General features: G+C 41.0%; 1 protein-coding gene across 2 annotated transcripts in view; it reads right to left on the reverse strand.

The window, feature by feature from the left end:
- The window catches only part of rnf17 (ring finger protein 17), a 55,134-nt gene extending 34,927 nt beyond the window's left edge, over positions 1–20,207 (reverse strand). The window contains exons 1-10 of one of the 2 annotated variants that reach the window (XM_047370028.1): positions 20,055–20,207; positions 10,234–10,346; positions 9,957–10,054; positions 9,753–9,825; positions 6,131–6,220; positions 5,873–5,976; positions 5,530–5,698; positions 5,277–5,353; positions 585–659; positions 14–303 (exon numbers count right to left, since the gene is read on the reverse strand). In XM_047370028.1, coding sequence (XP_047225984.1) covers positions 14–303; positions 585–659; positions 5,277–5,353; positions 5,530–5,698; positions 5,873–5,976; positions 6,131–6,220; positions 9,753–9,825; positions 9,957–10,054; positions 10,234–10,346; positions 20,055–20,124 — 1,159 coding nt within the window. In that variant the 5' untranslated portion in view covers positions 20,125–20,207. The remainder of the gene's footprint in view (positions 1–13; positions 304–584; positions 660–5,276; positions 5,354–5,529; positions 5,699–5,872; positions 5,977–6,130; positions 6,221–9,752; positions 9,826–9,956; positions 10,055–10,233; positions 10,347–20,054) is intronic. The other variant, XM_047370029.1, reaches the window with a different exon arrangement.
- Positions 20,208–20,704: the final 497 nt, after the last annotated feature.

The following is a 20,704-nucleotide window of genomic DNA, read 5'->3' on the forward strand; positions in this document are numbered from 1 at the left end:
CTGAGCTACACACCAGGCTCTGGGTAATCATCGAATAATTCCTCAATAATTACATCTGGGCTTCCAAGGTCTGAGAAGGAGCTGTGGTGGGAAAGGTTGATTTTGCAGCCAGGTTTTGGGATTAAATGGGAGCCTTGGGATGATGAGCTACTGGCCTCTGGGCTCCCAGGCTCATGCTCTTTTGGAATAGGAAGCTGGTTACTGGGTAAACTGGAACAGCTGTTTCTGTCCTCTGCATTTTTGCATGAAGCGTTTTTGATGGAAATGCCTGACTGGTGGTTTTCCAGAGGGTACTTGATTACCCTAAAATGAACAGAACAAAAATTCATTTGTCATTACAAAATGACAAGGTAAACAAAGAGCAAATTGTATGTTAGAACATGAACAGGCAAGTGGTATTTTCTTAGCGACTGATGGTGATTTGACATATCTTAAGCCCAACAGTAAAAGATTTGGTACAAAACAAACAATGTTGACTAAGAATTTTTATGCATGGCAATAGTGAATAAACCTCACAAATATAATGAAAATACTGAAAGTTTTAAATAAAATCAATTATTTCTTAAAAATGTTTTAAAACTCACGGGTTTGAGCTGCTGGCCTCCATTTTCAGGGACAATGTCAAAGACTGGCTCAGACTCTCTGACTGAAAAACACAGCTATAACAGACATGCATACAAAATGTAAGACCAATATTAACACAAAATTCACAATCAGCAGGCTTCCCTGGTTTGACACAATTATATATATGAAGACAGTATTTCACAAAAATGAGTACACCCCTCACGTTTTTGTAAATATCGTATTATTTCATTTCATGGGACAACACTGAAGATATGACATTTTGATACAATGTAAAATAGTTAGTGTCCAGCTTGTATAACAGTATAAATTTGTTGTCCCCACAAAATAACTCAACATACAGCCAGTAATATCTAAACCTCTGGCAACAAAAGTGAGTACACCCCTAAATGAAAATGTCCAAATTGTGCCTAATTATTTATGTTCCCTCCTCGGTGTCATGTGACTCGTTACTGTTAAAGGGACTCGGGTATGAATGGGGAGCAGGCGTGTTTTGGAGTTATCATATCTCAAACTCTCTCATTCTGGTCACTAGAAGTTCAACATGGGACCTCATGGCAAAGAAATCTCAGAGGATCTGAAAAAAAATAAATGTTGCCCTACATAAAGATGGCCGAGGGTATAAGATGATTGCCAAAACCCTGAAAATGAGCTGCAGCACGGTGGCCAAGACCATACAGCAGTTTAACAGGACAGATTCAAGTCAGAACAGGCCTCGCCATGGTGGACCAAAGAGATCAAGTAATTATATCAAATTCATTTTCTAACGTAGATCTCAATAGAAGTCATTTAAGGGTATATTTCCTATATACATTATCCTTTTATGAAACAAAATGATCTTATTTTCACAACACTGTCATTTCTGCCTCTACAATATTGTGCTCTCTGTGCGACACGCATGAAATATTTCAAGCCACCATTTCTTGTAATTTCGATATTTATAGCTCACAGATAATGAAAACCCACATTCTGTCTTACATTAGATCAATAAAAAAAGAATATTTTAAACAGAAATGTCATGCTTCTGTAAAGTATGTTCACTTCTATGCACTCTGTACTTGGTCTGGGCTCCTATTGCATGAATTAATGCATCAATGAGGTGTGGCATGGAGGAGATCAGCCTGTGGTTCTGCTGAGGTGTAATAGAAGCCCAGGTTCCTTTGATACAACCTGCAGATAACCTAAAGGCTGCTTCAGGTTATCTGCATTGTTGGCTCTGGTGTTTCATCTTCCTCTTGACACTAGTCCATGGATTCTCTATGGGGTAGTGGCTCTTTCTGCACTGACTTCAGCCTCGGTCCATTCCTTATGAAGCTCCAGCAAATTCTTAAATAGGTTTTTTTGACAGTCCTCTCAAGGCTGTGGTTAACCCTGTTGCACCTTCTCCTACCACACTTTTTCCATCAACTCAACTTTGTACAAATATGATTGGACACAGAACCAGTGTTGTCAGATCTTGCGAGAAACAAGCAACCAACTGTATGAAAACAAGGCCAAACTAAACCCAACAGGTAACCACAACACTGTGTAAATTCATGTGTACAAATTAGCATAAAACCTGGCACAAATGAAAAAGATGTGAAAACAGCATTTATCTGGACTACAATTCACTATTGCTATTTTCCCCACTTACTGCAACTTGTTCTCACACTGTCACTCTGGTGTGAGGTGTTTGGGGTCTGCAGGGCCAACTCGGGCGTTAATAACCAGGAAACGGGGGCATGGAAAGGACAAACTACCAACCATTCACGTTTTGCTTTCTTGTGGGAAGCTGGGAGATAATCAAAAAACAAGTCCAAAGTCGCTTATAATAAGCGGATTTGGCAACACTGTACAGCACTCTTAGAACAACCAGCAATGACGTCAGATGTCTTCCCCATCATTGTTTAAGCCATAATATGGCCATTACATAACATTTTTACAGATGTTGCAAATGCACCTTTTTTATTAGATATATGTACATTGTACATTGTAAATTTGTATATTCTGTAATGCAAAAACAGAACAAAAGAGCAAAGTGTACCGGAGGCAAATTCCTTGTTTGTATGTACAAACTTGGCAATAAAGCCGATTCTGATTTATACATTAATACTGTTTTTTTAAATTGGTGTTATGTATTTCTTTATGTATAATTTTAATTCCGATGTTTTAAAAGAATGATTTTTGGGTTTTCATTATCTGTAAGCCATAACCATCAAAATAACAAAAGGCCTGAAATATTTCACTGTTATGAATCTATATACGAGTTTCATTTTAATAACTGTCAAAACTTGACATAGGTTTTACACAATAATCTAACTTTTTGAGTCGTACTTGTGATTGTAAACAGATGAACCTTCAGACATCAGGAAGTTCACATGGCAGGATTTTTATGCCGATTTTTGACCCGATCTTCCTTTTCTGACATGCCTCAATCATTGTGAAGTCTCTTAAGATAATGTAATGAGATATTCCTGCCGTGTGTGGTTTTTCAAGAGTGATCTGCTCGGAAGGACGTCGGGATAGCTCTAACCTCAAATAAGGGATATTCAACATGTTCAATTGTCTTGGCCAAATATCCTAGCGTGTGGGGTGTTCCCCGAGGACAAACGGGCACACGCCTGTTGAATGTCATGTGAAGCCAATCAGAAAGCAAGCTGATGGAAACATGGAAAGGAATTACTCTGAACTCACATTTGATCTTGAGAGGGTCTGCAAGACTTTCCATCTGAATGTCAGTGAGAGAAATCTGTTCTTGTGCGGTGTGTTATGCTTGTCCCACACTGTGGGACCAAACCTATTACAGTGGGGAGAACAACTATTTGATACACTGCAGATTTTGCAGGTTTTCCCATTTGCAAAGCATGCAGAAGTCTTTTTAATTTTTATCATAGGTACTCTTCAACCGTGAGTGACAGAATCTAAAACAAAAATCCAGGAAATCACATTATGTGATTTTTAAGTAATTAATTAGCATTTTATTGCATGACATAAGTATTTGATCACCTAACAACCAGTAAGAATCCCGGCTTTCTCAGGCTTGTTAGTTCTTCTTTAAGAAGCCCTCCTGTTCTCCACTCATTACCTGTATTAACTGCACCTGTTTTAACTCGTTATCTGTATAAAACACACTGACTCAAACAAACTAACTCCAACCTCTCCACCAAGACCACCATGGCCAAGACCAGAGAGCTGTGTGAAGACATCAGGGACAAAATAGTAGATCTTCACAAGGCTGGGATGGGTTACAGGAAAATAGCCAAACAGCTTGGTGAGAAGCCAACAACTGTTAACACAATTATAAGGAAATTCAAGATGATGGTGAATCTCCCTCAGTCTGGGGCTCCATGCAAGATCTCACCTCGTGGAGCATCAATGATCAGGAAGGTGAGGGATCAGCCCAGAGCTACAAGGCAGGACCTAGTCAATGACCTGAAGAGAGCTGCGACCACAGACTCAAAGAAGACCATTAGTAACAGACTACGCTGACATGGATTAAAATCCAGCAGCGCATCAAGGTCACCCTGCTCAAGCCAGCTCATGTCCAGGCACGTCTGAAGTTTGCCAGTGACCATCTGGATGATCCAGAGGAGGAATGGGAGAAGGTCATGTGGTCTGATGAAACAAAAATAGAGCTTTTTGATCTGAACTCCACTCGCTGTGTTTGGAGGAAGAAGAAGAAGGATGAGTACAAACCCAATAACTATTCTATGGGGATGCTTTTCTGCAAAGGGGACAGGACGACTGCACCGTATTGAGGGGAAGATGGATGGGGCCATGTATCTCCCAATACATGGGGAGATACATGGCGGGTAAGATCTCCCGCCATGTATCGGGAGATCTTACCCAACAACTTCCTTCCCTCAGTAAGGGCATTGAAGATGGGTCAATGCTGGGTCTTCTAGCATAACAACCACCCGAAGCACACAGCCAGGGCAACTGAGTAAGAAACCTTTCAAGGTCCTGGAGTGGTCTAGCCAGTCTCCAGACCCGAGCCCAACTGAAGAAGCTCAAATTCCATATTGCCCAGCGACCGCCCAGAAACCTGAAGGATCTGGAGAAGATCTTTATGGAGGTGTGCTCCAAAATATCTGCAGCAGTGTCTGCAAACCTCATCAATTACAGGAAACAGCTGATATATAATTGCAAACAAAGGCTTCTGTACGAAATATTAAGTTTTCTTTTTCTGATGTATCAAATACTTATGTCATGCAATAAAATGCTAGTTAATCACTTCATCACACAATGTGATTTTCTGGATGTTTCTTTTAGATTCAGTCACTCGCAGTTGAAGAGTATCTATGATAAAAATTAAAAACTTGCTTTGCAAGTGGGAAAACCTGCAAAATCGGCAGTGTATCAAATACTTGTTCTCCCCACTTTAAATCTGCAATTTCTTATCGTCATGTGTGGGGTCCCACAGGTTTTGAAAATCAACTAACAAATTTTTAAATCCTGCCATGTGAACCAGGCATTACCTGACATCTTTAAATTGTTTACATTATGCAGTCAAAGAAAGGACCGTCTTTCTGTGGTGCTTAAAATACAGCAGTAGGTGTGACTCAAATGTTATAAATTAGCACTTTATGGTCTGTTAAAGACGAGATCATTTTTTCAAGGTCCTATTACCTAAAACCCAAAATTACAAGATAAAATTTCCTGTGCTATGAATGCAGTAAAACAAAATTTGGTTATACTTTTTTTTTAAGACCAACCTCATTCTAGTGCCCTCAGTGGTGCATTTCAAATCAAAGGTCTTGTGAACCACTGGTGTCTGCAGCGTCTCTATTACCTATTTATAAGAAAAATAACAAGCATTATAGCTTTGCTATACAATGGTTTACTTCCCTTGACAGTACTGTAAAGCTGGGAGACAACACAAAAAAAAGATTTAACATTTAGATTGCTAGTTGTGTGGGGTCCTAAATAGACTCCATGCAGAATTTTAAATACCATAAAATCTCAAACCTTCTCCAGGATGCAGTACTCCTGAAAGAAGGGGACCCGGCGTACTTCTCTGGCCATCTGCATGGCAATCTCTAAGGCTTTAATCCTTTCCTGTACATGAGACGCCGCTGCTTGGCTGCTGGGAAACTGTGTTTCCAGTTTTGTTAGCTTACTCAACTGCATATCCTTCCTGGTGACAAAGAAATTGTGGTATCATGACAGAAAATGCTACAAATAGTCTTATACCATCAGACATTTAAACAGAAGAGAAAAAGATAGGTTAAATTATCAATTTATCAGATGTCTGTTTATTTTGACACAATATAAGATCATATAAACAAACATTCTTAGTTAAAGTTCATACCACTTCTGAATAGCGTGTAAAGCTTTATTTGAGGCCTGAATGATCTCCACCTCCAGTCGGGCTCTCTCTGTCTTCACCTGCTTTGCCAGACCAGCTGTCAAGGTCTGCCCAGACGAAGACCAGTCAGCCCACAAGATGACAGTCATTAAACATAAAAAAAAACTCCAGTGAGATCCTCAGACAAGATTCAGTATATTTTGTTTCCAAGAACTACAACGATCATGGACATCTGATTTTTAGACACAGTGCAGCTGTCACCTCATACATGTTTTCCAACTGGGCAAGAGTTTCTGCAGCTTGGGCCAGTGACTCGTCTACTGTCCTCTCAATCTTCTCAGTGTCTGCTTGCTAGAGAAAACAGTTCTTTATTGTTATTGCCTTTAACCAGTCCATTCTGACAAAGAGATTCAAAATAAAATATGTATAGGGATGTAAAAAAAATCTTATGACAAGATTTCATAACATTACATAATAATATGTCTAAGAAAGTTTTATCTAGTTACTGTATCAGTCTAAGCTATACATACAGATCCTTCTCAAAAAATTAGCATATTGTGATAAAGTTCATTATTTTCCATAATGTCATGATGAAAATTTAACATTCATATATTTTAGATTCATTGCACACTAACTGAAATATTTCAGGTCTGTTATTGTCTTAATACGGATGATTTTGGCATACAGCTCATGAAAACCCAAAATTCCTACCTCACAAAATTAGCATATTTCATCCGACCAATAAAAGAAAAGTGTTTTTAATACAAAAAACGTCAACCTTCAAATAATCATGTACAGTTATGCACTCAATACTTGGTCAGGAATCCTTTTGCAGAAATGACTGCTTCAATGCGGCGTGGCATGGAGGCAATCAGCCTGTGGCACTGCTGAGGTCTTATGGAGGCCCAGGATGCTTCGATAGCGGCCTTTAGCTCATCCAGAGTGTTGGGTCTTGAGTCTCTCAACGTTCTCTTCACAATATCCCACAGATTCTCTATGGGGTTCAGGTCAGGAGAGTTGGCAGGTCAATTGAGCACAGTGATACCATGGTCAGTAAACCATTTACCAGTGGTTTTGGCACTGTGAGCAGGTGCCAGGTCGTGCTGAAAAATGAAATCTTCATCTCCATAAAGCTTTTCAGCAGATGGAAGCATGAAGTGCTCCAAAATCTCCTGATAGCTAGCTGCATTGACCCTGCCCTTGATAAAACACAGTGGACCAACACCAGCAGCTGACACGGCAACCAGACCATCACTGACTGTGGGTACTTGACACTGGACTTCTGGCATTTTGGCATTTCCTTCTCCCCAGTCTTCCTCCAGACTCTGGCACCTTGATTTCCGAATGACATGCAGAATTTGCTTTCATCCGAAAAAAGTACTTTGGACCACTGAGCAACAGTCCAGTGCTGCTTCTCTGTAGCCCAGGTCAGGCGCTTCTGCCGCTGTTTCTGGTTCAAAAGTGGCTTGACCTGGGGAATGCGGCACCTGTAGCCCATTTCCTGCACACGCCTGTGCACGGTGGCTCTGGATGTTTCTACTCCAGACTCAGTCCACTGCTTCCGCAGGTCCCCCAAGGTCTGGAATCGGCCCTTCTCCACAATCTTCCTCAGGGTCCGGTCACCTCTTCTCGTTGTGCAGCGTTTTCTGCCACACTTTTTCCTTCCCACAGACTTCCCACTGAGGTGCCTTGATACAGCACTCTGGGAACAGCCTATTCGTTCAGAAATTTCTTTCTGTGTCTTACCCTCTTGCTTGAGGGTGTCAATAGTGGCCTTCTGGACAGCAGTCAGGTCGGCAGTCTTACCCATGATTGGGGTTTTGAGTGATGAACCAGGCTGGGAGTTTTAAAGGCCTCAGGAATCTTTTGCAGGTGTTTAGAGTTAACTCGTTGATTCAGATGATTAGGTTCATAGCTCGTTTAGAGACCCTTTTAATGATATGCTAATTTTGTGAGATAGGAATTTTGGGTTTTCATGAGCTGTATGCCAAAATCATCCGTATTAAGACAATAAAAGACCTGAAATATTTCAGTTAGTGTGCAATGAATCTAAAATATATGAATGTTAGATTTTCATCATTACATTATGGAAAATAATGAACTTTATCACAATATGCTAATATTTTGAGAAGGACCTGCAATGTGCCCCAGATATGACGGTAAGTGCTTTAAGGTTAGAGCAGAGCATTTTAGCAGAGGGGAGTAACAGACAAACATGCTGGGTAATATGGCAACGTTCTCAGTGTAAACAGTATTTTGTTGTAGTAAATCATATTAGAGAAAAAAATGTATCTGGTGGAAACAGGAGAGTTGAGGTGCACATTTAATTCTGCTGTGATTTGGGCAGCCGTGGTTTTATGTTTTTTGGATACAATCCGGGTTAGCACCCGAACATCCCTTTCAGACAGCTTCCTCTTGCTGGATGTGGTTCGTCCTTCTTGGTGGTATGCTGACATTACCCTGGATACCGTGGCTCTTGATACATCACAAAGACTTGCTGTCTTGGTCACAGATGCACCAGCAAGACGTGCACCAACAATTTGTCCTCTTTTGAACTCTGGTATGTCACCCATAATGTTGTGTGCATTTCAATATTTTGATCAAAACTGTGCTCTTACCCTGCTAATTGAACCTTCACACTCTGCTCTTACTGGTGCAATGTGCAATCAATGAAGACTGGCTACCAGGCGGGTCCAATTTAGCCATGAAACCTCCCACACTAAAATGACAGATGTTTCAGTTTCATTGTCCAACCCCTGTATGTTACAAATATTTTTCCTTAGTTAATTCAGAAATTCCCTCATTATTTTATAGTTTTCCTGATTTATTAATTCTATTTTTATACTGATGAATATGTTATCTAGAAACTCTAGGGGATTTTTGAGGGGATAAATCTTAACTAATTATGTGAGGACAGAGTAGGATCTGTGATCTAGACTGAAGCATGAGAGGTGCTGACGCTGCTGGTGATACCCATGACAATTTTTCCAACACTCCTTTTCCTGTCCCCACCAACAATACAGAAGTCACTAAAAACGACAGAAGGTAAGGTGCAAGCAAATGCTACACTGCCAAAGAAGCTGTGTAAGGAGTGCAGATCCGGGCTCCGTCTTCAGCTAGACAGGAGCAGCTTTAGTGAATTCCACAGCAGCTAAATGACGCATTAACATGGAGAAATATAACAGACTGTAACATTGACAGTCTGTGCATAGTTTGTTTCCCAATGTTCATCAGAAAATAAAAATGAAAATACAAAAAAAAGGAGTAATTAGATTTTTATTTAGTAAAAACACGCTATGAAATAAAAATACAAGCCATGTTTGAATAAAACAAAACAGATGAGGAGAAATTGTAATTTAGTATCATTTTGTTTAATTTAAAATGTTAAGAACATAACATTTCTGGCTCAAAGAAATGATCAGTTTTTTTCATGTTGGTAAGCAGACCCCTAATTCTGTAATGATAAACTCAGAGCTAAGTATTTGCTAAGAAATGTACTTTTCCCACAAACACAAATGAATGAGTTTAAAAAGAGTACAGTTGTATGCACATGGTGTTCGTTACCTAAATAATAACATAATTACTTGTAAAAAATGGTTCTGTTACATTTTTGTAATATTAACCATTTCTTTGTGTACATTTGAAATGGTTGTTAAAGAAAAATCTAAATTTAATTTCTTTTTCAGATTTTTGTGATTGCAGAGTTTTTATTCCTAACATAATAACAAATACTTGCCATATTAAAATATATATATTTTTCCCAAAAAAAAAGAAGCGCAATATTTTGCACAAAGCCCATTTTGACTTAGATTTGCTGAAAAAAAATAGGAAAACATTACCAGGCAACTCTTCATAATTATAGTACTAAAGAGTGAAAGCTTACCTGCTCCACAACATCAGTGTTGGAAGTGTTCACTGCACATGTTGATAATCTGATCTTTCGGCACCCCTTTGGTCTATTACAAGAGAAATGTAATTTGAAATAACCTATAACTCTCTGAAACTTCCGACATGTATTTATCAGATGAAACAGAAAAAAACAGTTCTTGTTTTTGGGTAAAACACATTTGTAACGGAAACTGTTTACCTTTTCATCTGGTTCATCTTCGCAGTGTAAATCAGACCAATGATTCTGCTTTCTTCCTGGAGACCATAAACCCCCCCATCTGGAAGAGTCGACCCAATCTGCCAATATTGAGTTTGTTTTTTCATCATCATAGTAGGCTTTGAAAAGATTCTAATTTGAGTAATTATGTTCATTAAAAACTGAAAAAGACCATGAGTGTTAAACCTAACTCTCAAGACAGAATCATTTACAACTAATTAGTGCCTGTTCCTGGAAAGAACATGACTGATAATTTTACCTCACAATCAGGACATCTTATGGCACCTTCACACTCAAGGGACACAAGGCAGTTCGTGCAGAAGATGTGGCCGCATAAAAGCAGACGAGGCAGGTTACCATCAGCTCCATCTTCTGAAAGGTAATATACAAGAGTAGAAGAGAACAAACAATGATACTGCAAGAAGATATTGTACATTTAATTTATAGAAGGCAATGGGAACAGTTTTTTGTTCCAAAAATGAAAACATTCATGACCATTATAAAAGCATGTAAAATTATAAGGACAACTGCATGTTTGCTGTTCACTTTAACATTTGGATATAAGTGATCCAATTTATTTACATTCACTCCCCAGTTATCTCGGATTGAAATACAAACTCTACATATTCCTAAATCAGTTCCTAAGCTTTAACACCATAGAGAGAGAGAGAGTGTAACGAGTGGTTATTTGAGTTACTGTTCCCTTTCTATCAACTCAAACCAGTCTGGCCATTCTCCTCTGACCTCTGGCATCAACAAGGCATTTGCACCCACAGAACTGACGTTCACTGGATATTTTTTCTTTTTCGGACCATTCACTGTAAACCCTAGAGATGGCGTGAAAATCCCAGTAGATCAGCAATTTCTGAAATACTCAGACCAGCCTGTCTGGCACCAACAACCATGCCACGTTCAAAGTCACTTAAATCACCTTTCTTCCCCATTCTGATGCTCGGTTTGAACTGCAGCAGATCGTCTAGACCATGTCTACATGCCTAAATGCATTGAGTTGCTGCCATGTGATTGGCTGATTGTAAATTTGCATTAACGAGCAGTTGGACAGGTGTACCTAATATAGTGGACGGCGAGTGTATATTGAGAAATAAATATGTTAAATTGAAAATTTTTCAGATTATTAAATGAATTAACATCTATTACCATATACACCCACAGACAAATACCGAAAACTGGTACCGCTGAGTACCGGTATCGATTCCTGGTTACAGAGTATCGGTACCATATCGGTTCAAATGTGAACGGTACCCATCCTTATCACTCACGCTCCCCATACACACGCTATAATTTCAGGTCTAGGTACCAATACCCCATAGGGGCAACCAGACCCAGGAGGGTGTCCCCTTCATTCTGAGGTGAAGACAGGCAGGTTGCCCCAGCATCAGCCCAGACTAGTGCCAGCATCGCCCAAACACTAATGACCCCAGCACAGAACCTGACCCCAGCCAACAACTCCCGTCCCCATATGGAGAGGGGGTCCTGAACAAAAGAGGGGGCTACCTGGTCCAAACAAGCCTGCCAACCAGAGCCTCCCCAGGACAAAGCAGTTCCAACCCCCCAATGAATTCCGATCTTAACACGATGAGCCCCCCACCCCCCCATGTACCCCAACATGAATTTCCCCACAGGGCCACCCACAATCAGGACACAGATATTGAACACATGCCCCCAAGCTCAAACGCCATGAATCCCCACAGGGGCACACCCCCGCAGATGAACTCCAAACGCTGATGAAGACACATTCACAAAGTGCAAGCTCCACACCCAGCCCTGCTCTAAGCACCCCCGCTGCACCCTGCCACCCACCACACAGTGCGCCCCGACGCCAAGGCAAGGTTCCCGCGCAACGCCACCCCAGCCTCCGCCTACAAGCGCAACAGAGCAGACACCACCAAGCACCATACTCACAACGACCACAAGACCCCACACCAAGACGGGACAAACGTATCCTGCAAGAGGTCCCCACCATGTCCCCACAACCACACTACATCGCCATCACTGCAACGACAGCCCAGGGAGAAACACCAACCAGGTCAGCTCCATCATCACTTCTCAGCCAATCCAAATGCCGGTAACCACACATGCAAAAAAACGGACACAATCCCCCCTAACCCATATGCTGCAAGCCCCCATGCCACCCTTCAGCCCGCCGCCCCGATCCCACCGACAAAATAGCCAGTGGAGCAGCACATTGCCAAGCCCGCCTAACCATCTGGCCAACGCCAGCAGGCCCAGCCCATAAGAGAGAAGCATGCTCCAGCCAGGTACCCACACCAGGGCCGACCAAACCCCCCAGGTTGAGCACAACTTGCCAGCCGCTCCAGTGTATGTACAAGGCGCACTCCACTACCACACTCACCCGACCGCATCCGGGAACCACTTCGGGGCCAGAGCCACAGAAGGAAGCATCGGAGGAAGGCCACCACAGCATGCCAAAAACTAGGCATCCTGCCAACCCCACATCTCAACCCTGGAGGCACCCCAGCATGCTGGCTGCACACACTCCAGCCCCTCCACCGAAGCCACATCGCAATCAACGCTGCACATTGCCTGGCGCCCCCCTCCAGCCGACGGACTGGGCACCGGAGACACGGACCGCGATCCCAAAAAATCCAAAACGGTCCTGAGAGAACCGAAACGCCAGCCCCGGCATTAATCGACCCCCAAGACCTGTCTCCCAACACCAGCCCCTGACCATAAGGCCGCTCCTTCTCCCAAAAATCAGGTGGGGAAGAGGGTCTGACACCCCGTCCCCCTCCAGAACCCTCAATGTCTACATGCAACTTAACCCTTAGAGGTGGGAGCAGGCACCAGCGGAGAGGTTAATAAAACACACACCCCTCTAAATGCCATTAAGCGTGCCCACCCCCAAGGCCCTACATGTGCTTATCATGAAAATGTTATAAGTGAGATTTTCCAAGTTGTACATTAAAATTGGGGTCCAGCCTGCCATGGGACCGTGGAGATGGAAAATCCTTGAGGAACTCCAATGATGCACCCGCACCACAAGGCCCTACATGAGTGGTTGTGTGATTGAGTTGGCGGAGGAAGGTTTCTGGGGATGGGGAGGGAAGGACTGGGTGGCAAAATGCTCTCCCAGTGAGCAAGCTCCTCGGCTGAACCCAGTAGGCACAGCCACATCCACCGGGCCAGAAGGCTAGGGACAGACACCGGGTCCCGAGAACCAACCGGAAACCGGGACCAACATTCCCCCCCCCCCCAGAACCGCCCAAACTCTCAAACCCCGATCCCAAGTCCCAACACCCAGTTACCCGCTCGAAGCAGCCACCGACCACCAACGAAGAGGAATCAGCCGGAAGCACGCAGCAAAGACCAAGAGTGCGGCCTCACTCCAAAAAAAAAAACAGCAGACCAGTCAGCCTAGCACAAGAGTATGCAATACTAGCGATTTGACATTAACGAAAGAATCAATTCTTTTGAAAGGCTCCTTACCTTGAAAGATAGGACTTAAGGTCTTTGCTTGCTTTGCTTGCTTATAACATATAATGCTATGTTTTCAATTTAATTTAATTTTAAATTATGTTATATTAGGCGATTTAATACGAAAAAGGGGGTCCGGTGCTGAGTGCGATACGGTGGTAGAGGAGGACGGTAACGGGCGCTCTTTGCTCAAAGACGAAACAATGAGTGGTGCAACAAAACGTCTGCGCACTTTATTTAGTTAATGTTTACAGTTAAGTGTTGTTTACCATTAGTGCATTGCATTAATAGCTATATTTAATGCTGCAGTTGGTGATATTTTTATTTTTGCCAAAGCAACTCAAGTGCACTTTTTTCTTTTCTATTTTGCCTTTTTGTAAAATTTTGTTTCTACATTACATATAGCATTAAAATGCTATTAATGCACACAACACTTATAGTAAAGAACTACATGGGTATTAGATATTTATGTTTTGATATTTTATACTTAATTTTTTTATACTTAATTTTACGGAACATTATATATATATATATATATATATATATATATATATATATATATATATAAAGAGTTTTGCATGAACATACTTGTGGCATGAACATACTTGTGGTTCTATTTTGCACCTTTTAAATAATATTAACCTTAATACAGATTATTAACTTTAGTTGTAAATTTTACCCACACATGCCAGGTTTCCCAAATAGTTCTATATTTAACACTATATTAAGGGTAAAATTGCTTGTTCTTCCAAATATGCACATTTTCAAAAATGGATCATTTCAACGGCTCTTTTGAAAGGGTGAAAATAGACTGCAAGTGTGGTCAGCAGGATTTATAATATATTGTTTAATACAAAATTATGGTGATGTTGGGTAGAGGATGGGAGGCCAATAGTAAAAGTGTAATAAATGCAATTGATTTTTGTATTGTATTTTTCCGTGAAATACTTTGAATGGTGAAATGCGACAGACATCGACATAAACTTTGACTAAATTCTGTTCCAAAGTTCTCTAACTTGGAAAAACATTTTAAAACAAAGTGCAAAGGCTACCTTAAGTTTATTAATTATTAGATACTTGAGGTAAAACATTTGAATTTAATAACCAAGTTATCTGATTAAGATGTATTATGTTTTTCTCTCAGCCCCAGTTGATTTACTTTGAATGTATACTATGGGTTAACACCATCATCATCCACATGACATTTTAAGACTGGATAATGCCCAAGAAATTTTCAACAGAAAGGAATCTTCTTTTCATTTACTTGTGACACACATAGGCTTGGTCAATTTAGTTACAGTTAGCCATAATATACCCCGTAGAGCCGACCATTTCTTTTAACCCTTTATCGCCATTGTATCATTTTTGCTATACAAGTTTCTGGGACCTCTTTTTTTTCCAACATGATCAGCATTTATCCTAACAACCAATTGTATATAATTTGAGACATATATTCTGCCCCCTACTGGATTATCATTACACTACAGTCAATGGAACAGCTTTTCCCCCCCTTTTCATGTCTGCTCCCATGAGATTGGTCACACGTTTTTTTCAGGAACGTTTTTGCCAGTTTTAGAGAGGTTAAGGTAAGAATAATATATACATTGTTATTCACTTTTTTAGATTAATAGTTAGACAATGCACCATTACCTAAACATGTATTCTTTATATTACAGTTAAATCATGTTAAAATGTGTGTATCATATTTGGTACTGCAGATACCAAAGGTGCTTCATCACTGAACAGTCATGTGACATTTTTGTAAAGTGATGTATGTCATTCCTCCCACAATGCAGCCACACTATTTTGTTTAATCAATAATTATCATTAAATGCTATTTCATAATAAATTATGGATTCTTTCATCATAACAATTATTATAAATCCATAATCTTTATGGTGTATTGACCAGTAATCTGTGTATTTTTAGATGTCAAAAAGATTAGAGGAAGAAGAGAAAAAAAGAAAGTACTTTGAAAATGTTATCAACGGCCCTGTCCCAATACCCACACTACACCCTACGCCCCCCTCTATGAAGTGTTTACTTTGTACAAGTGCATGTAGGGGTTGAAGTGCACAGGTTACAAGCGTGCAAAATTGGAGAATTGGGACAGTAGGGGTTACGTCATCGACTTGCACCTCTGCACCGTAACTGCAACATCAAAAAGGGAACCAGCACTGTTTTCAGTCTTGCTGCTAAAAAAACTATTTAAAACTGCAACAAGCAATTGTTTTGAGGAGAAGAAAGTGCAGGAAGCGAAGGAGGCTTATACACCAGACTCTCGCCGCACCAGTGTTTGTTTGAAAGGTAACTTCAGTGTTATGGCCTAATGACTGCCCAGAGTCACTCTGAACCCAGTGGTTTCTTACAATGTTGAGCCTGGAAAACCAGTAAAAAAACATATTTGTCAGCTTGCTGTCTAAAGTTTACGCAGTTCTTATTATTCTGATTTGATGGCTGGTTACGTTGATGGTTGTGATTGGTTTTTGCTCAGAACGTCATCTGCAGCAGTGAATTGTGGGTAATATACTTCGGTGAAGTCCACTTAGATGCTGGCTTTGCCGAAGGGCAGATGTGGGGCACAAAGGGGGCGGGGCTAAGGACTACTCTGGAGAATTGGGACACACTATGCACTCGAGCCCATCAACGGGAACGGGCAATTCAGGGACACAAGGGTGGAAGTGCGGGTATTGGGACAGGGCAAACATGATAATGGATGGGAATTCAAGTGATATAGAGCAGCTAGAAGATGAGGACTGGTCTCCCTAGGCTATGCATGATGAGCAAAATTCAGAGAGCAGTGATGAGGAAAACCGTCGGGATCAGAGGAAGGAATACAAATGAAGAAAAACACAATATCAAGCTCCATCTGTCGATTTCATTATCAGTGTTGAGGAAGGGACAGAGAACAGGTGTGACATGACACCATACATGTACTTCAAGCAGTTTGTCACTGATGAAATGCTCCAGGGGATTGCGGAACAAACTAACATGTACAGGTCCTTCTCAAAATATTAGCATATTGTGATAAAGTTCATTATTTTCCATAATGTCATGATGAAAATTTTACATTCATATATTTTAGATTCATTGCACACTAACTGAAATATTTCAGGTCTTTTATTGTCTTAATACGGATGATTTTGGCATACAGCTCATGAAAACCCAAAATTACTATCTCACAAAATTAGCATATTTCATCCGACCAATAAAAGAAAAGTGTTTTTAATACAAAAAACGTCAACCTTCAAATAATCATGTACAGTTATGCACTCAATACTTGGTCGGGAATCCTTTTGCAGAAATGACTGCTTCAATGCGGCGTGGCATGGAGGCAATCAGCCTGTGGCACTGCTGAGGTCTTATGGAGGCCCAAGATGCTTCGATAGCGGCCTTTAGCTCATCCAGAGTGTTGGGTCTTGAGTCTCTCAACGTTCTCTTCACAATATCCCACAGATTCTCTATGGGGTTCAGGTCAGGAGAGTTGGCAGGCCAATTGAGCACAGTGATACCATGGTCAGTAAACCATTTACCAGTGGTTTTGGCACTGTGAGCAGGTGCCAGGTCGTGCTGAAAAACGAAATCTTCATCTCCATAAAGCTTTTCAGCAGATGGAAGCATGAAGTGCTCCAAAATCTCCTGATAGCTAGCTGCATTGACCCTGCCCTTGATAAAACACAGTGGACCAACACCAGCAGCTGACACGGCACCCCAGACCATCACTGACTGTGGGTACTTGACACTGGACTTCTGGCATTTCCTTCTCCCCAGTCTTCCTCCAGACTCTGGCACCTTTATTTCCGAATGACATGCAGAATTTGCTTTCATCCGAAAAAAGTACTTTGGACCACTGAGCAACAGTCCAGTGCTGCTTCTCTGTAGCCCAGGTCAGGCGCTTCTGCCGCTGTTTCTGGTTCAAAAGTGGCTTGACCTGGGGAATGCGGCACCTGTAGCACATTTCCTGCACACACCTGTGCACGGTGGCTCTGGATGTTTCTACTCCAGACTCAGTCCACTGCTTCCGCAGGTCCCCCAAGGTCTGGAATCGGCCCTTCTCCACAATCTTCCTCAGGGTCCGGTCACCTCTTCTCGTTGTGCAGCGTTTTCTGCCACACTTTTTCCTTCCCACAGACTTCCCACTGAGGTGCCTTGATACAGCACTCTGGGAACAGCCTATTTGTTCAGAAATGTCTTTCTGTGTCTTACCCTCTTGCTTGAGGGTGTCAATAGTGGCCTTCTGGACAGCAGTCAGGTCGGCAGTCTTACCCATGATTGGGGTTTTGAGTGATGAACCAGGCTGGGAGTTTTAAAGGCCTCAGGAATCTTTTGCAGGTGTTTAAACGAGCTATGAACCTAATCATCTGAATCAACGAGTTAACTCTAGAGACCCTTTTAATGATATGCTAATTTTGTGAGATAGGAATTTTGGGTTTTCATGAGCTGTATGCCAAAATCATCCATATTAAGACAATAAAACACATGAAATATTTCAGTTAGTGTGCAATGAATCTAAAATATATGAATGTTAAATTTTCATCATTACATTATGGAAAATAATGAACTTTATCACAATATGCTAATATTTTGAGAAGGACCTGTATAGTGTTCAAAAAGAGGGGAAGTCCATAAACACAACTGCAAAGGAGATAGAGCAGGTTCTGGGCATATACATGCATATGGGGCTTGTACAGATGCCCTCTGTGAGAGCCTATTGGGAGATGGAAACAAAGCTTCCAGCTGTTTGTGATGTGATGTCTAGAGATCGGTTTCTGAAATTGCTAACCTTCATTCACTTTCAGGACAACCTCAGTGCATCTAATGATGCAAAAAAAGACAAACTGTGGAAGCTCAGGCCATGGTTACAGAAACTACGAGAACACTTTCTGTCCATTCCTCCTGAAGAATGCCATGCAGTTGATGAAATTATGGTACCATTCAAGGGAAAGTCTCATCTACGTGTCTACATGCCTGCAAAACCTCACAAATGGGGTTTCAAGATGTGGGGACATGCTGAACAGTGGCTTTCTTTATGATTTTGATGTTTGTCAAGGTGCAAAAAATCCAACCAGGGAAAAGTCTGATGTTGGTGTTACAGGAGACATTGTGCTGAAAATGACATCAACACTTCCAGCTGGAAGGAATCACAAGGTCTTTGCAGACAACTACTTTACATCAGTTCCCCTGGTCCAACACCTAAAAGAGAGAGGAATCCATTACATTGAAACAATCTGCACGAACAGGATGAAAGACTGCATCATGAAGGATGAAGAAGATTTGAAGAAGAGTGGAAGAGGGACAATGGACTTCAGAGTGAACCTGGACAACAACATAATTGTGAGATGGTATGACAATAAAGCAGTGAACCTGATTTCCTCATTTATTGGAATTGAACCTGTGGGAAATGTGAAACGCTGGGATCGCAAATCCAAAACTCATATAATGGTTCCCAGACCAGCCATTGTTGAAACATATAACAAGTTCATGGGAGGTGTTGATGTCCTTGATATGCCAGCTGCACTTTACAAGTTCAGCTTCAGATCCCGAAGATGCCACATGTACATTTGGTGGCACACTATTACAGTAGCAGTCATCAATGCTTGGAACCTCTACAGAAGAGATCAGCTGAAGCAACAACCCAAAACAAAACCCATGGCTCTATGAAGATTTCAGGCTTCGGTTGGCACTTCTCTCACAAGTGCAGGAAAATGTCAAAATCAAGAGTGGTAGACCACTATCCTCTCCAGATGCAACTCCAACACCACCCCATAAAAGACCAAGTTGCAGTGTGCCTCCTGATGTGAGAAAGGATGACGTTGATCATTTTCCAACATGGGAAACCAGACAGAGATGCAAGCACTGCAATGGCACTTTTCACATGTCTACTGTAAAAAGTGCAAGGTACATCTTTGCCTGAACAAGGACAGAAACTGTTTTGGTGCCTAACATGATGTGAAATAAATAGCTGTAAAAAGATGTAGGTGAAAACAAACTCAGAGAAAAACTCCCTGAGGTGTTCTGTACTTTCTAAATGTTATGGACAATATTTGGGGTTTTTTTTTATATAAAACTCACATTGTTGTGAGCCAAAAGTTGCAAGAAAAGCCTGCCGTTTCAAATATGATACAAAGATATGGCAATTTTTTTTTTTTGATTTTCTTTCAGGCAAAATTAAACAAAGTTTCAAAAAATTTGAATTTTCTGACAATTTTTTTATGGGTCAGGCTTTAAAGAGTTAATGTCAAAATCTATTTAGATAGGACAAACCAAACAATAGTTTCTTCACACCGTGTAAAGAACATTTGCATTTTTAACGTCCGCGGTAGTAGCTAGCTGAGTCGCCTCACACTGAAGCCTCCGCACTTACTCATTAGCTTAAAATTGCGTAAAACCAACGGCTCTGCGTAAAACATTACAGTGGCCCTACCGTCCTCCAAGGAATTGTTACAAACAATGCTTGAATTAATTATATTATCTACGCATCTTTTTTATATTTTTAAGTATCCATGCTTGTGCTAGCAAAAAATATGCCACCTCCTGGCGCCGCTAACTAGCAAACTTAACGTCTACATGAAGCACGTAAAACATAGAAGTTAAACGATAAAAACGTCGTTAAAAATATCCTACCAGGAAGCTTAAATGCCTTCCCGCATAATTTGCAAATTGCAGCAGCGGGACCGTCTCCAGCATCCATCATTAACTTCGTCAGAAGCAGATTTTTTTCTGTCGCACCTGGTACGGTACAGGAGAATCACTTCACCACGTGACTACACATGTGCGTCACAGACCCGCGAGAAGTTTCTGAAACGTTGTCACGTGGGCCAAAATCAACTCAAAACTAATGGCCACAAAAATATTAAAAAAACCAAAATAAAATAAAATATATATATTTTGTGATTATTGTTGACCTTATTAACAATAAACTAAGCCTACAATACTTAAATTACACAAATATAGTCAGATTTGTTTGTAGGAATTTAATGTGCAAATCATTCTTGCTTTCCTATAAAACTTAAAAAAGGGTTATGCACGTTTGCCTTATTAAAAGAAGGCTATCCAGTTTGCAAATACTTCTGGGCTCAACTGGAAAAAATAGAAAGAAATTTAGTCTATTCTCAGCAATAAGAACAGGATTTGCGTCACTTTCTAAATGATTGCTGTATTTAGCCAAGATTAATAAATTAAAGGCAGATTTGGGTGCACCAAAGTCTATTTTTGAGTGAAAGTCAGTGGACGGTGTGGTTATTTAGAGACAAATACGTGTTTTACCCAGCATT

Source organism: Girardinichthys multiradiatus, chromosome 7 (assembly GCF_021462225.1).
Source record: "Girardinichthys multiradiatus isolate DD_20200921_A chromosome 7, DD_fGirMul_XY1, whole genome shotgun sequence".
NCBI lineage: Eukaryota > Metazoa > Chordata > Actinopteri > Cyprinodontiformes > Goodeidae > Girardinichthys > Girardinichthys multiradiatus.